Source organism: Cheilinus undulatus, linkage group 2 (assembly GCF_018320785.1).
Source record: "Cheilinus undulatus linkage group 2, ASM1832078v1, whole genome shotgun sequence".
Lineage (NCBI taxonomy): Eukaryota > Metazoa > Chordata > Actinopteri > Labriformes > Labridae > Cheilinus > Cheilinus undulatus.
The window spans coordinates 20,472,917-20,491,156 of NC_054866.1; the positions used below are offsets into that span (position 1 = coordinate 20,472,917).

The 18,240-nt window shown below is 38.4% G+C and overlaps 1 protein-coding gene across 3 annotated transcripts in view; it reads right to left on the bottom strand.

The window, feature by feature from the left end:
* Positions 1–18,240, bottom strand: part of bcas3 (BCAS3 microtubule associated cell migration factor) — a 552,832-nt gene that overhangs the window by 372,694 nt on the left and 161,898 nt on the right. For all 3 annotated transcript variants that reach the window (XM_041803667.1, XM_041803675.1, XM_041803683.1), the window contains exons 17-20: positions 16,544–16,668; positions 16,294–16,459; positions 16,102–16,199; positions 4,091–4,191 (exon numbers count right to left, since the gene is read on the bottom strand). In XM_041803667.1, the coding sequence (XP_041659601.1) occupies positions 4,091–4,191; positions 16,102–16,199; positions 16,294–16,459; positions 16,544–16,668 (490 nt within the window). The remainder of the gene's footprint in view (positions 1–4,090; positions 4,192–16,101; positions 16,200–16,293; positions 16,460–16,543; positions 16,669–18,240) is intronic.

Consider the following 18,240-nt stretch of genomic DNA (forward strand, 5'->3'; position numbering starts at 1 on the left):
AATAAATAGTTGATGTAGCACTAACTTGCACACTCCAGAAGCACATGTTCACACCCTCTTTTTGTTGCTATAAGTAAATAAGTATAGTCGTGGCCCATTATTGAGCTTAAATAGTTTTCATTTTCTTTTCACTGGTCTGATTAGGTTTTATGAGGGTAAAAAGGGATATTTTTTTGACTTGTCTTAGGGATTCAAATCTTAGACTTAAATCCTGAACAATCTGGCAGTCCACTGAGAGCTATATTCTACATCACAGCCTGTCCACCACAATAGAACTGACATATGAACATGTAGAGATCTGATGTAGACTCTCTAAGGCTGACATGTTGTATTGTTAATTGACAGATAAAAAGCAGGTAACACTGATCGGCAGCAGATGACATGATGTTGAATTGAGCTAAGACACTGACATTCAAGGAAACACCTTATATTCCTCTAAAGGATCACAATAATGCTGAATCCAAAACCAAACATCAAAATCTCGGCTGATAGTCTAATGTTGACAGTTTAATGTAATGAATTTCCTAAGGAGTCTTTGTAGCAGTTCTTAATCTACCAAGCAAATTCTAACAGAGGTGAAATAAAAACTAAACACCATCTGTCTAAGATATTCCAAAATGCTTCATAGAAGCTATTTCTGGACACTCTAAGGCATGAAGATCTCTAATGCTCTCCTTCAACCACTGACTAATGCATTACTACCACTGTTCTGACAGGAAGTCACCAAAAATCCAGGTTAGTGCAATGGATAGTTTTGCTCCTGGCAAACTATCATGGCAGATATGAACTGAGGCCTGTGCAAGCTAAGTGGGGTGCATTTTAACCAATCAATTATGCATGCAGTGGAATTATTGATGGTAAAAATGTAGTGGGTTACCTGCCGACACCAGAGATGAGTGCATTGATGGTTAACCAAGCTGAAAACATCGGGGTGTGTGTACAGGATTTTTCTAACAAGGCCCGACCAAATAATATGAACATTTCAGCACAATTTAGTGCAGCTTTTGAGATAAGGGAAATGCCCCCAAATAACTTATGATATCTGAACAAGCAAGAAGGGGAAATCAGCAGAAAACATGGCAATGGAGAGCTGCTTCCTTCTTGAACAAAGACTGCTGGCAAGATATTGTCAAAGTAGAATACATGACAGCTGACTGCTTTTATCACACTGAAAAAGTAGTTTTCCTTGTAGCATGTATTGCAGAGAAAGAATAAATACATTGTTGTTGCTTTGTTATAAATACCCCCCCCCCACACACACACACACACGCACCCCCACAAGCACACACACAAGCACACACACATAAAGGGCTGCAGCAGTACTATGCCATGAAAGCAGAAGCAGAATTGAGAATTTATCATCACCTGAGTTCACTGTATTTATTTAGCTCTAACACATTTTTATGATTTCCCTCACTGAAGCCCTTCTTTTATCTCATCCTGAAATCAAACGAATAATCACTGTCGGTACAAGAGATTTCCGAAACAGTAATTTTGCCACTGTTAAGGCCTAATCCATTTTTCCTCCTGTGTCCTCCAAATATGAGCATTGAAAGTTCAAAAAATGAAACCACCTACCTCACAATTTTAAGACAATTTATATTATGGTTTTATTTATTTCTTTGAGGAGAAGTCTCTGTAGAAAATTCAGCTCCAATAAAAACTCAACAGCCTTCCATGTTGCTGAATCTGGATCACCCAGTAGAAAATAATTCAGTTTCAAAGTAAAGGGTTTAATGCACCTGAAAAAATGAGCTCTAATTATGAGTAACTTAAACTCTTTTCACAATCAGAAAGACGACTGATTCAAATTAAAGCAAATTTCATACAGTTTTTTCCTATTTTCCTGTAACTCCAGACTATGATTCTGATCTTGACTCATGATATTATGACTTCCTCATAACCATAGCACTTCAGTACTATATGTTTTATCTTACGCAGAAATTCTTTTGGGGGATGATGTAAGATCAACAGAACACAAATAAATCGATGGCTGACAAAGTTCTGTAGCATTTTCTTCAGGAATCATGTTTGTGTTTACACATATAAATCAAGACAACTAACACCTCTAAATGCCACCAATTGCCTGGTTAATTCAATCTCCTGTCTACATGCTACCTACTGTAGCATCTCTCAAGTTAGGGAGTCCTCTATGTTCCAAGACACTTAAGCCATACTGCTACCATTGCTGCATTGTTTGTGTGTGATTATGTTTTATGCATAGGAATGAGATTAGTTAATAATAATGGTCACTGTACATAGCAGGCTTTGCCATCAGTGTAAATGTGGTGGAAGGCATATAAGACCATTATACTCAAATAAAAGTAGGGTTAATTTGGTTAAAATGTCAGTGCAGGTCTATGAATCTACTCAAGTAAAAGTAAAAAGTAGATCATTCAAAGTTTACTCGAAGTATTGAGTGCTGACTGGCTACTTTTGAAACCCAACAACCCAGTGGGCTCACAAAGTGAAATATGGTCTTTCCCTAACATGCAATAACAACATGAGAATGAGAATCTCTAGCCAGCTTGCTTATTATAAGGTGCAACTTAAACTAAGGTAAAATGCAACCACAGTTTTGGGATGAAATGTAGAATCATGCTCTCACTAAGTGCTACTGACCGTCATGTGTTGTCAAAGCCAGATCACTGGCCATTTTCCTGTTGCTAGCAGAAAGCTTGGCCCTCCCTGTTTTGGCTTATAGTGCTCATGTTTTATGCAGTACTTACAGCTTTTTGAAATGTAGTAAACAGCAATTCTTCAACCAAAATATACTTAAGTCAAGGTACATTACTGATTTTAAAAAGTACTCAAAAAATACAAGTACACAAATACAGTAATTTGAGTAAATGTAATTAGTTGCTTTCCACCCTTGCACATTGTAAGGAATGACTTGAGCAAAGATGATGTGAAGTGCCAGTATGGTAAACTTTATACACAAGCAGAGCTGTAATCACTTTTGGTGCAGCTACAGTAAATACAAACTAAAAGATCACTAACTCAAGAAAGTGCAGTGTGAGAGCTGGTGAACTGCGAGCAGGGCCTCAACTACAGCCTATATGATCCAGCACCTGCCAACACAAAGCTGCATTTCATTTTATATTCTATGCCGATGTTCCCCTTCTGGTTGAAATACATGAAAATGCCATGGCTTATTTCTGCACCAATATTATTTTGATAGCATTCACATGAAAATTGTGTTATTAGTGCAGAGACATGCACACTGATGCTGCACAATATTATTGTTATTATATTGGTATTGGCAGATATTAGCTAACCAGTGAATTATTGGCAGATATGAACATTTCTGCCAACATTTCCAACCCTATTTTTCTTATAAAAATCTGCCTATATCAGCTATTGTCTGTATGAATAAGTTAGTGGAGTTTTAAGCTGGACCAACTGACCTACAACAGCTGAAGTATGTTTCTTTATTTGTCATCATTCCTTATACTTTTAAGTGTTATTTAAGTACTGAAATTTGTTTATCCTATTTTTTCTTTTAAGGTCTGAAGTTTTAGGTCTGAACTACATTTAAATATCGATATCAGTATCAGCTAAAACTAATTTGTAATCATCGGCAACTGGAAACTGAACCTATGTCATTTAAGTTGTAAAACTGACTGAGCCACTGAAGTAGGCTGGCTCTCAGAGAAAAGAAAAAGTTACAGGTGGCATATAATGATGCGATTAAAATCCTTCTCAAATTATGAGTGAAGGTCATGTTTTCCCCTCACAAAATTACCACATGTCATACTGTATAATGAAATTTAAGGTCGAAATTTATGATATATGATGTGTGCTGACTGATAAAGTAAATGAAGTCATATTGGTGCTGATTCAGCTGGCACTAAGTAACACAATATATTCCTATTCTTTTTAGAAGAGTTGACACAATAGTTATTTGTGTTTTGATTACTGCCATGCCATAAACTGGAGTGATTTTATACTTTCCTTTTTTTCCCAATATTGCATTTACAGGTGTGTCTCTCATTAGGCTGGCATAAACCTATGGGTCTTAAATAAAGTTTAAAGTAATCCAATTTACAAAATCAAGATCATCAATCTGTTGGTTAAGCTGGAGTCTGACCTGTGAGAGCCACTCTTCGTCTTCCTGGCCACTATGATCAGACGCCAGGCTGTCTGACGACTCATGACGTGTGATTGGTCCTGGACTCCCTGGTGGCATTGCTGAGAAAAAACACACAAACATTCACACATTAATTAATGATCTGATTAAGTAGGGCCCATTAACAACATTTGATATTAGTCACTGAAAATATTTTGTGCCATAACAGTTTTAAAGCTAGACAGACCTCTGATAAAGTCTCCAAAATTCAAGTATTCAGAGTTTCCTACATTTTTGATACTCTTGAAATGTGTAAAGACCTTCAACGTTATAAAATATGACAGCGATGCAGCTTCAAGAGAGAAATATTAGTGAGTTAAGGCTGTCAGAGCAGTCAAAGCAGGACAGTCAATCCCATATAACCATTAACTATTAACTTAAATCAGCCTGTGAAAGAAAATGATAACTGACAACTAGTTTATTATAGTGTGTCAGAGCATTACAATTTGACTGATATGCTTTTTGACAACTAATACCAATACATTCAGGCTCAACTAAGTGGCAGCAGTTACTTCTTGCAAAAATATGACATTTATCAGCATAGAAGAGAGTTATTTTGTTCAGATGATTGACAGATGCAAGAGAAAAAGTCTCTCTTTCCCTTTCTCTCTTGGGCATATTGTGCGTGCCCATGTGCGAGAAAAAGCAAGTGTACATGGAGGTGTGTCAGAGAGAAACAGAGTGTGTATTTGTGTAGAAAGAGAGAGAGAGAGAGAGAGAGAGAGAAAAGAGAGAGGCCCAGACAGATGGGGCTCTTGCAGGCTTGAATAAGCAGGCGTGGAGAATGAGGCCTAATGTGTAGAATCAGTCCTCTCTCTGTCTCCCACCTCAGGGATGAAGCTTGTTTAACACAGAACAGGCTAATAAACTTGTCAGGTCCACATCTGGACCACAGGAGGCACTTCTGTCTTCATCTCACACACTCACACACACCCCCACACACACCCCGACACATACAAGCACACACACGTGCCAGGTGCTCATACAGCCCTGACGGAGGTAGTTTGGTGTTTGACGCCTCTGTTACAAATGTCATATCCACCCACACCTCCACATTTCCTATTAAGAAGCACAAGGACTGCACAGCTCCTGCACCTGCTTCTGACATAACACTCACTTTATTTAGAAATGTGTTTAAGTTCAGAAAAACAAGTATCTGTAATTATCGGTGGGACTTTGTACTACAAATGAGGAGCAAAAGGAAATGTAGAAGCTTAAAATTTTTTAACAAATCAAGAAAATTACAGAAGACTGAACAGCACAGAGTTAAGATTCACGCTGTTATATAAATTGTCCTTAAGTTACCCGGAGACCAATTTATGTAAGAGTAGTGTGACTTGCGTAAAAATAATTGCCACCACTAAGAAATGTAACTGCATCACAAAGGTCAAACTAAGTGATAGCAGGAAAAAAAAACATGATCAAAAGAGAAAAAACTGCATCTGTATAACCAAATATATCATGAATGTCTGTATCAGAGTCATTCTATTATAGACATTATCTTTCAGCATTAACCTTCACCACACTTATGATAAGGATTTCTAAATGCTGATCTCAAACATTTAAAATAATACAATTTATTTGATTTAATGACTGAGATTGTTGAAAAGTAACGAAGCATAAAAAACAGAGTTCCAGTCATATTTGAGCACAGCTACTGCAAAAGGAAGAAAGAGAAAGAGCAGCAGTGATCAGCTAAAAACATGCAGATGGGAAAATACTGATATCTTTTCTTATAAATAGATTTTTTATGGTTGTAATCAGCACACATAGACATCACAGTAAGATTGCTTTTGAAAGACTTTAACCCTAAACTCTTTAACCCTCAACTCTTTCTTCATTTTACTTTTATTAGTCTCAGTGTTAGTTTTAGCTCTTATGCAATATGGGTTACTCGTCAGGGGCAGATACCAAAACAGGCCAGAAAAGTAAATATCATACAGTTTAAAAATAAACACTTTCCAAAAGGCTGCTTTTCACTTTTGATTTTATTTATTCAAGTATTATATTTCAATTCAACTCAAGCCCTGACATTAAGCAGTATGGAAAGTCCTATCAAATCAAACTATTTTATACTCTCCAGGCTACAAATTTGTCAGTTCAATGCCATCAAAGATGAAAACTAAGGGATTTTGTCCCTAATTTTATTCTATTTTAGTAAGTTTTCAGAGCATATATTTAAGATTTTGTGTTTTTGTTTAATATTTCAGTGATTTGGTTAGTTTTAGAAAACTATAATAATAATAACAACTTTATTTATATAATTACTTTATTTATAATATATTATATTATTTATAATAACCTTACTTAATACCACACTGATGATTTTGGTTTTCTAAAGCAGCACTGAATTTTCTTCGCAATAGTCTCCTAGTACATACTATACCTCTGAAGCCTCTTTTTGCATCTCATAAAGAAGTAAAGGTTAATTTATGTATATTTTAAAGTGCAATTAACAAAGTGTGAAGGAGTCTGCTTGTAATTTTTGTCCATTAACACAGGTAATATTCTAATTTTTGGTGCCTACTACCCCGGATTTCTATTTTTGCTGCTGTGTATGAAACAGGTATCAATATTGCCTGATTTCTACCAGCACTGTATCAAAGTTTGAAAGTTTGGTGTTGTGACAACCAAGGTTATTATAGTTAACTTATACTAAAATGTGAAAATAATTTTAGTTAATTGAAACTAAATAAAAACTAAGCTTTACCAAAAATTCAAACTAAGCAAAACTTAATTCTGTGCTTAAAAAAACTAACAAATAAATTAAAGTTAGAGACAAAATCTCCTTAGTTTAAGTTTTTGACAGCAGTTGATTTTGAATAGAAATATTTTATACAGTGGTAATTTTGGGTCTTGAGTTGTATACAAACATAAAAATTGAATACATAGAAAAAGTGAAAAGCCCTTTTGAGTCTTGTCCCTGACAAGTTCCCCATATTGCCAATAAAACTAAAACTAACAGAAAAACTAATAAAAATAAACTAAAATGAAGCATTTTTGCTAAATAAAAACTAGACTAAACTAAAAACCAGAAAAAATTAACCTAATAAAAACTAAACTGAAATTTAAAACAAAAAGTAAAAACAAATAAAAACTAATGAAAAATCCAAAACTATTATAACCTTGTTTGACATGATAACATGAATAATAATGTGTTTGGAAAATTAAAAAGTAGCTCAATAATGTGATTTTCTTTTAGTGGTATCTAGTGTTCTTAAAGTTTCCAATAGAAACTGAAAATACCATATGTTTAAAAAAAAAAAGGTTTATTTATAAGGTAACATTGGAGACTTTTACTCAAAAAAGTAGGGTCAATAATATGTATATAACCTTAGCACAGAAAGTAGGGAAATTAGTGTTTGTAAGGTAATTTCTTTGTTGTAAGATGCTTCCTGGCAACAAATCTTATACCATTTCCTTTTAAATTGTGCCACATTTGTAAGGAACATTTATTTGTGGGATGAGCAGCAGAGCTAAGTATGTGGGTTGTGCCCATGAAAAATTTACCATGTTTTTTTCTGTCAATGTCAAAAAGCTTATTCTGCCTTTGATTTTTGTCTGATGTTTGGTGGATTGGATGATTGGTGTCTGAAGAAAAAGGACACAAATATTATTTTAGTATTTAAAAACAGAAGCATTAGTAGAGTATGGAAGAACCATATACAGCCACAACAGCCTGACAGTTCCTCCTCATGCTGGCCCTGGATTGTTGGGACAGAGAGCTGTCAGACAGATCATCCTGCCAATCCATAGAAACCAGTCTAAAGTTCCTACATGCTGACCATGAGGAAACACTATTCTTGAGATGCCCACTTTGTAACCTGTCTTGGACGTCAGGTTATACGGAACTTGGCCTTCAGTTTGGACATGGTACTAAGGCTCACTCTAAATACCTTGGTTTTGCGGTACACAAGCTTAGAGTTGCTCCATTGCACAGGCCCTATCCAGATCAGTCAAATGTGGCATGCTGATTCTTGAAGTAGACATCTACTGACTGGGCACATACTCACTGGTGCCAATCAGGCACCTAGGAGTACAAGAAGCTCAAAACAAGAGTCCATCGCAACAGCAACAGCTCTCTGGCACACATACTCAGCTCAACTGCTCAGCCCACAAATGCATGTTCCTTGTAAATGTGGCACCATCTCAAAGGGAAATAAACAGCTTTTCTAAACGTATAAGATTTATTGCCATGAAGCATTGTTACAACAAAGAAATAATCTACCAAACACAAATTTCCTACATTTTGTGCTGTTTATTTTCGATGGGGCAAACTGATCCAGAGGCTGTTCCCTACTAGATCACACTTAAAGCAAGTCCTTGCTAGAAACTTGCCAAATGTCAGTAAATTCAATTAATATTTGTTCTATACATGAAACAAAAAAATGATGCAGGATCAGGATGAAAGTCGGCCTGACTTCAAAGTGAGTCAAAATGTGTCAGAATCGGAAATTGACCATGCAGGCTGGAAAGAGAGAGCAATGGAGTGTGCAGAAGCCAAAACTTGCACAACAGAAAAACTGAAGACAAAGATCCTGTAAGGAGGAGACCTCTCATGATGACTGAACTCCTGGTGAAAAACTTAAACACAAGAACTATGAAAAGCCAATCTGAGACACGGTTTGTAAAGGTCACAACCAGCCATGATGGTGTTCCTTAATTTGGTGTTCCTAAATTAACAGTATCCTTTGTCTGACACTTGAAATCACAGATTTTCACCGTCCGGCTCTATTTTAAAAAGGTCAGAAAGAACACTGAATACCTGCATTGAAAGACACACCTAGTAAGTGAAAAAGTTTCTTTCCGAAAAGAGTAAAAACATTCTTCATGAACCGACAGATTCGGTGCAGAGGGGTGAGTCAGAGAAAGTGAGGCAGAGAGCGGTTCTCATGCTGTTCTTAAATCAAAGACAGAGGAACAAAGCCTGTGTTGTGTTACTTATTAAACAAAATCACAACTCCCTCACTTCCTCCCACTGCCTTCACTCCCACTGCTCCCACTCTCTCCGTGCTCTCTGACCCTGGGGGCCAATAGCTGTTCTCTAATTAATTATTGATGTTCTGAAGCAGTTGGTGGACTGGCTGGATCAGGTTTCCTCCGTGAGTGTGTGTGCACGTGTGTGTGGGAGGGGTTTCCACTGGCTAGAGTCACTGTCAGGCTCCAGTGTAGAGAGTTAGTGGTCATCCCCACGGGTCAGCAAAGAGGCAGCTCTCCTCTGTGCACGAGTGTGCACGCCAGGAGCCAGACTGACCCCGGCTGTTACAGTCATATCTGCTCGTCTTTAGTCAGACACTCTGCCTTCTGCTTTTACTGCACTCATTACTGGCTTTTAAGAGATGCAGAGTCAATGCAATTTCACAGATGGTAATATTTTAAGTGCAAACTTATTATAAGACACTCAAGAAAGGAGTCTGAATGTATGGCTGCATGCACAGCTGTCTCTGACAGGGTTTAAAGGAACGTAAGATAACAAACATAGTGAGACATTGTCAGAGAAAATATTTTGGTTTATGTTGAAGTCCTATTCGACGGGACTTTTGGTCACAGGTGTGCATTTTTAGACAATTTCTGCACAAGCTCAAATTTTGCATGACAAGAAATGTTATATGATATCCTTTTACATGTTAAAAATAATGATGCTTATTGATAAAACAAAAAAAAAAAAAAAAAAAAAAAAATTGAATTCAACAGTCATGAATTTGGAGGTCTAACAGGGTCAGCATTTAACCATAAACTGTCAACCTTATTACCACCAGTAATGAATTCTAGAAAACAAAACAAAACAAAACAAAACAAAAACAAACAAACAAACAAACAAACAAACAAACAAACAAACAAACAAACAAAACAAAACAAAACAAAAAAAAAAGCAATGATGATAAATGATTTTGAGATTAAAAAGTCAAAATGATAAGTTTAAAGGATCAAAATTGGAGATAAAAAGTCAAACTTATTAGTTCAAAAGGTCTGAACATGAAATTAAATGTCAAAAAATATGTTTCTGGAAGGCAAATGTATGAGATAGAGAGTTCAAATCATGAGTTTAAAAGGTCAAAATATGAGCTGAAATTTTAATACTGGAGTCCAAAAGGTCGAAATATGGGATAAAAAGTCAAAATTCTGAATAAAAAAGGTCAAAATATCAAACAAAAATAAAAATCATAAGTTTAACTCACAGTTGTGAGATGTAAAATTGAAAATATGAATTGAAAATTCCTGACTTTTTAGCAAATTATTTTTTTAATCTTTATCACATTTTTATGACTTAATTAAGTTAACATGTTTATACTGAAGGAAATTTGCAGACCTTATAACACTTTGAGTTTGGCACCCCTTGTCTATGTGATGTTAAACCAGGCCACAGCAAAAAAGAACATTACCACATGATAAGAGAATATCATGTCATTTCTTGGTAAAACCTAGATACAGTTTCCATCATACTGGTACCCCACAAATGCATGGTGAGCATGTACATATTGAGCCAGATTAAGCTTTAAGCTTCATAATTATTATGCCACAAATAGTTAAGCAAAAAGTTCTGAAGCTCTAACTGCATAGGAAGTCACCAACAAATAGACAAATTCCGGAATTTGTGTATGACAACAGTTTCCTGATGTGAAACCTTTTCTTTTGATGCTAACTGAATATCTACTGCAAAACGAGGGGGGATATATGAAACTGGAAATAGCAGGAAAATGTCAAAGTTTGATTTGTTTATTGCTATATTAAATAATAACTTGGCTTCCAATCAGGTATCTTTGGTCCTTTTCTTTATAACCCTGATGATTCTGCACTTTCATAGCCACACAAGCAGAAAAAAAAGGCTTCCCCACACCATCCAGGAACGGAGTCGTTTGTGTCAAAGTCTTTATTGACTGTGGAGAGAGGAGGTGTTGTGCTGAGCTGAGGGCCGGTAGCTGGTGGCCTGTTAGCCAGAGCAGTGAAGCAGGGAGTCAGAACAAGAACAAAGGCAGCCTGGGTATTGATGTAGACCGACCTCCCGGGGCCTTGGGCCAGGGGCCGGACAGGCCGATCTCCAGGGAGAGATAAGGGGCTAACAATCTGATAGATCTGGAGAGCTGGCTGCACGGTGAGCAGAGGACAGTCGTCCTGTCTGGTTTGTTCACCTTTATCTCCTTAGTGTTTTTTTCTTTTTTTTTTTTTACATTAATTTTGTTTGTCTTTTATTTTTCCTTCAGACTTGCTACGCTTAGTTTCCAGACTTTTCACTTGCTCAGCTCCCTGTCCAGCGCTCTACCTGCCTCTCTTCTCACTTTCCTCTCTTCTCGCGTTCCTCTTGCTCTGGCAGATAGATGCTGGCACACTGACAGACTGGGATAGCTTAGTCATTATGTATCATTCAAGGCGTATTTGACTGACAGCTCCCTCATTCAGCCAGCGCTACACTTACCCCATCCTTTCTCTGCCTCTCTTTGATTACTGACCTAGTCATGGCGCCATGGTTTCTCTTTACCAAACGCCTGATGCTCCAAAGCCTTCACTCTGGCCCCTCTCTCGGAGCAATTAGATCTATTGACGAGGCAACTGTGGCTGGCCTGTCATGGGCCTCAAAGTCCCAAGAGAGCAGGCCGGCCAGCCAGTCAGTCAGTCTCCACAATTAGCACATTATATGACAGGTAGGGAGGGGAGGGTCATAGCCAAAAAGCATAGCCTCTGTTACGCCATCATCGGCAGGCTCAAAGGAGCCAGCCAGAAATCCAGGAGGTAAATTATTCACTGGTTTGTTTGCATCAGAGCAAACTTGCGGTGAGGGGAAGAGGTGTTAGAAAACAGACCGCGGACAGCTAGATAAATACCGACCTGACAAAAATCATGGCAGGAAAAATCTCACTCTAAATGCAGCTAATGAGGGTGTGCAAACCTCACATTCATCAAAGTATAAAGAGTGTTATGATAAGGATTAGGGCAGTCATTCTGTTATTTCACAGCTCCAACACCTTAAGCCAAAAGAAAAAGGCCCCATTCACACACCTGACTACAGAACAAAAACAGTACTTCTGGAAACACAGACAGGAATCCTGTGGTTCCGCCCAGAGGATTCCCCAAACACTGAGAACTTGGCTCTGGGCTGCTTTTATAAAGCCAGATCATACTACAGCATCTCCTCTGTTTGTGAGTATACTGTAGGATGCGTGTCTCTTTCCTTCTTATCTCTCCAAGGCGGTGCTGCACGTTGCCGTCCTCTGCGAGCCTGAGTGCTGCCAATAGCTGCTACAGATGGACAGGTGGAGATAGTGACCATGAAGTGGCGCCACTGCTGCCTTTTATCATCCCGTCCTGGAGGCTCCGGTCTGGCCTGACCCCGGTCCTTCCTCTCCCCTTCCTACTCCATTCCCTGCATGCTGCATTTTTAATCAGCCTGGGTCATCCAATATAGAGCCACGAGACCAGAGAGCATGGCCTGTCAATCAAAAGCTGCCACCTCCTTGCATGCAGCACCTTTCTAGAGACGCTGTTTGTTGGGCAGTTAGCTAAAGGAGAGGTTTTTGATCTGGCTACATTAACACTTTTTTGTTATTGAATGTGAGTGAAAAGAGTGAAAAGAGTGAAAACTTTATTTTCTTGTTTCCTATTGAAGTGGCTTTATCAGCAATTTAAATTAGACCTAGATAGAAGAATTTGTTCTGCAAGTAAGCACACTGTGTCTTTTTCAGTTTCCTTCGCAGCAGCATGATCTTTATGCTCAGCAAGAGGCAGCTGGACAAGGGGAGTATGGCTGTGCTGTAATTCATCCTAAGGTCAAATCGACTCCTTCTCCTGGATCACTTCTCTGCTGAGCTGCCAAGCCCTGGAGGAAACGGCAGAGGAGAGGGCTGGCAAGAGGATGCCTGCTGAGAAACAGGATGTTGAGAGTCTGTGCTCGGGTGCAAAGCATAGAAATGGAAGGTGGCGTTCCAAGAGCAGCTCAGTCGGTGTCATTGGTGTATAGGACCCCGACCCCGGGGGGAAATGGCAGGAGAACAAGAAGTGGGTAGAGGGCTGAACAATTATGTTTATAGCGTCTTGACCCCGTATTGGTTCACACTTGGTTGGTTTGGGGAATAAAGAGCCACGGCAGTGTTAGCTGGCTATTGTTAATTGGATGTAAATGTTAATGCAATGAATCTCTCTCATTATGCAGCAGTTCCATTGCCCATGCTGGCAGAGAGAATGGTGGAAAAAGCTGACGCCCGCGCCCGTCACCCCAACGTGTCCTCATCGCTCTGACACTAGGAGAGACCATTAGCACTAATTTGAGAAAATATCCTACCAGTTAGACCTGGAGCGCTGCAGAAGTCAACGAGACGAGTGCAGAGATTAGGATAAACACAGCCACCACTTGCCCTGGAGCAGCCGCAAGAGCTAATTACAGATTTTGTGTGTTTATAATTATGGAGTAGCTCAAAACGCCAGCCTATTCCAGGGGGTGGATTGATTCCGTGTGTGGCCATCCGTGTGCACTCACATTTGCTTTTTTCGAATTGGCCTTTTTCAGAGGGCAACCTAAAGTGCTCACTGCTCTGTACTTGTTATTGAATTAGAGAGAGTTTAGGGTGTCAGCTAATTGGTCTGAGTGCAGCATCTCATAGCACTGTGCTAGCGTGTCCTGAAGCAGGCGTGTAGTTTGGACAGCTAAGACGGATTCAAGGTGCAGAACTGAGCAGAGAAAGTATGAATACTCAGAGGATATGAAATGGTAGAAATGTGGGACTAGCTATCTCTGAAGTCTTTCAGAAAGGAAATGTTATGGCTGCTGACTGGAAGGCTCTCTCCTCAGCATGTGGCAGCAATAAAAGGGCCAAGGAGTGGCTTTCAACACAGTCAGCATGGATTGAGGGTCACCCACTTGACTAATAATGCATACGGTGCAAGGAAAACATGCATGGTTGAATTAGCCTTTACAGCCAATACATAAAGAGACCTGTACATAGAATGCATGCAAGTGATACATCAACCACAGCAGCCTAGGTAGATCAATCGATAGAATCAATGCATAATTTCCTATCAATGGCAAAACAGTTTTTAAGTTAGTGATAATACCATTGGATGATCTTGCACTGGTGCATTTCACCAAAATATAGAACACCTCAACTTAAACTATTAGGGCTGAGTATAAGAAACTGTAACCTATGAAAATATTAAATGCAAGTCTTGTTGTTTCAAGAATTACCTGCAGCTATGTTAAAACCTTTAAAACAGCTACTGGCTGAAGGATAAAAAAGTTTTCAACCTTTTATTTGCTAAAATACATTATAAACAGTCTCCTGGTTCAAAGACATTTTAATAATCAGTTAATTTTGATTTGAAACATAACATCTTTTAAAAGTAAAGTTTACTTCTAAAAGTAAACATAGCATATCATAACATCCATACTATGTCATAGTATGATGCTGACATCTGACACGTGTTGAGCATGATACACCAGCTGTAGGGTTTTAGGACCGTTCGTGTCAAAAATCAATCATTTTATCCTATGTAGTGTGTCATAGTGATACAAACCAAAGAAGGTCTAGCATGTTTCATTTTCCTTTCATTTTCTGTGTGATGTTAACGTAATGTCAGTGGTGGTAACCAATGAAAGCATCCAGTGTCCTGCATGCACATTTGTCATGAATGTAAACAAAAAAAATGGCAAAGTGTAGGGGTCAACCAATACTAAGGGCCGATGCATATACAGATTATTAGAAAGTTATGAGACCAAGTCATTGGGCAAGAGGCGGGGTAAACCCTGGACTGGTCACCAATCAATTGCAGAGCTGGCATTCAGAGACCGACAACCAGACATGCTCACACCCACACTTACAGCCAATTTAGACTCATCAATTAACCTAATAAGCATGTCTTTGGTGGTGGGAGGAAGCCAGAGTACCTTGCGAGAAACCCACATGTACAGGGAGAACATACAAGCTTTGCACAGAAAGGCCCTGACCAGGAAGCGAACCCGAAACTGGTAAGTCATTTGTTTCAAACCAGCACTCATTTAAAATGATTTACTGAAAAGAATATGTCTGTTTTCTTTAAATGCAGGATAATGAACTAATGAAGGAGAAAAGATGGTAGAAGTAGCACCACCTGCCTGGTTCACATTGCTGTGCATCCCATTGTTTTGCTTTGTTTTACCCAATAAAGGTGCAATTTCCATAAAATCAGGTCATCTGCAGTGGCAAAGTAATGATCTTGACAGCACGTCTCAGCATTCAATAGGTGTTAACTGGTTGAATATGCACACAGGACACAGCACACTTCTTAAATGAAAACTTGGTATTGAAAGTATGTATTATAAGCAAGATGTAACTGTATTTTTTCTGTGTTTTGGCAATTTCAATATACCTTGTATTATGCCAGCATGATCTTCAAGTCACAACATGCAAATTAACGTGTCAGAAGTATTACTTAATATTCAAAAAGGCAATACCGGCTAAGCAAAGTGCTGGAGGTTAATTTACATTCTGACAAAAAGTGATTTCAGCTAGATTCAGCGGATTTGTGCATCATTGCTTACTACTGTTTTTAACCACTATAATTTTTGGAAATTGTTAGAAATAAAAAGTCCAGCCCTTATTGGCTTTAAATAACCCAACTCATGCCAGTATTTAATTTCTTTCCTAGAAAAAAGATAATTTACTGGAAAATATATTTAAAAGAACTTGTTTGAACAGAAATACCATACAGTTTGAGGACTGATTTAAAAATTAGATTTGATGAGGTACCAAGAACCTGATCTTCAAGCCCCCTTTATTGTTAGCTTGTGGCATCATAATGTTTCCTTATTATCAGTAACTCAATGAGCTGAAACCTGAAACACATGTTCACTTCAATTTGAGCTGCTTTGAGTGCATCTGCATTGATTTACATCTTCCAATGGACTTAATAAGCATTTGTGCTTTGCCAGTATTCTATTTATAAAGCAACTGGACACTGTGAATGAACAAATGAGCACAAGAAGAAAGATTTATTTGACTTCTTACCAGCCAGAAGATACTGATAGTACTGCACCAGGTCTGAAGCTAACACCAAGGGATGGTTGGAGTTGAAGGGTGGCTGCAACTCGTTCCACTGAGGGGTCCTGCTCCAAAAATATAGAGAATAAATACAAATAAACCATGAGCCCAATCAAACTAAAGGCATTTTTCTAGAAAAAGTAACCATTATAATATTACCTGGCCAGAGTCCAGCAGGCCCTGGGACAGGTGCTGAGCTCCAAAGGTGTGTCATCGCTGATCTTCTGAGCAGTGCTAAGCGGCCGAGGCTCCAAGACATGCTCCACTAAGTTACCATAGCAACTCAAGATGTACAACGAGTCAACAACTGACTGCCTGGATTGATCTGAGAGGAGACATAATGGCAGAGATGTTGGTACCTTTCTGAGACTCTAAAACACTGAAAAATCAGCAGTGAACAAAGTCTAACCCTTCTCTCGTTTCATGTTGGGGTTGGTGATGAACCAGGAGCGAGATGAGGCAAAGATGGCAGCCACACAGAACTCTCCTCCACTGGACTTGCTTGGTGAAATCTGAGGCGGCGGCTTAGCTTTGCTTTAGAAGGGAAGAGTACAAAAGTGAGTTAGAAACATAAAAACTTTGTTTTGTAATACTTTGAGGAGTAGTAGGTAGTATTTTCTTCCATTTAAAATGTGGACAACAGCATCTTTCAGGAGAGTTGAATAGATTTCAGTAGTTTCATGGAAGAGGAAGATCTACACCTTAGTGGGAAGTACTACACACAATGATCACAAACTTTTTAACAATGCTTTACATGCAAGGAGCTAAAAATGGGGGAATTCAAAATTCTGCAAATTAAATCTCCGTCTTTACGGAAGAATAGGAGAAAATAGTTCTCCAGCATAGAAGTTGACATGCGAAATACTCAGAAAAATAATTTAGAAGACAACGACCATGTATAGGCTACATCACACCAATTATAGCTCTGCTTCCAAAGTTCAATGTTTTTCATTACTTTGAGCAGTATTTTTTAGGAATAACCAGATATTAAGAGCAGTAGCAGAGATCAGTATCATTATCTAAAGAAAAACTGAAAAAGAGAATAGTACACTTGCAGCAATGTTAACTTCAACTTATCCCATGTCACTAACAGACTGTTACGTTGATCATCTGTGATCTGTCACCACAAAAAAAGGGAAGTCCCCAAACATCTTCACTGTTTCTGTTTCTCTACTTGTAAGCATGTATCTGTTTACCTCCAGAAGTTAGACCAACAGCTGTGTCAGTGTGCATGTGGAGCTAGCTAGATGTCAGAGAGGAGTGCATTTACTTTGGGAAATGCCAACATTATATTGAAGTGTTTTTGATAATTTAAAAGTACTCTACCGCATTACTTTTCTGAGTATGTACTGCACCAGCATATCAACGACCACTTTAACCATGGATATATTGTAACTTTACAAGTTAATCTTAAAAGTAAAATTACCCAACACTGATGTAACCTCATAACAAGGAGGTGTTGGTTTCATATTGACCTCTAAGACGTTGCAAATGGTTGTCAAACTTTGATAATAGTTGATTTTTTTAATGGCAACCTGGACAAGACAGGCTTACACCTAGAGCAAAAATGAAACAATTCTTGCTGTGAGTTTAACTGCAACTGGTCCAACACAACCAATACATGATTTTTTTTTTTTTTTTAAACAGCACAACAAGCAAACAAAAAGGTTGTTAGGCAGCCTTGAAAAGGGGACAAATGCTTGCCTTTTTGCATGAAGTTGTCCTCAACTACTTTCAATAAAACATGAAGTATCAGGAGAATGTCAGGCTTCAAGCTTTTGTCACACAGTGTCATGACTCACAACGCTCAAGCCTCCTACAGACTGTGCGTTTTTAACCACATTATATGTTTCTGGCATGCTACACTGTGGGACAAGAATCCCATACAACACCAAATTTGCGGTGCGAAGACTATACAATGACAGCTCCTTCTAAATGCTGCTGAATCCCAGGCTACAACGTGGACAACATATGCCAATATGCAAGAAATAAATGTCATCAGTGTGCGCTGCCAGTGCCGTGGTAAATAATGAAGCAAAGCCACAACAAAGCTGTTGTTTAGAAAAACATCAAAGATAAAGATTCCCCACCTTGTGGGAATCTAAC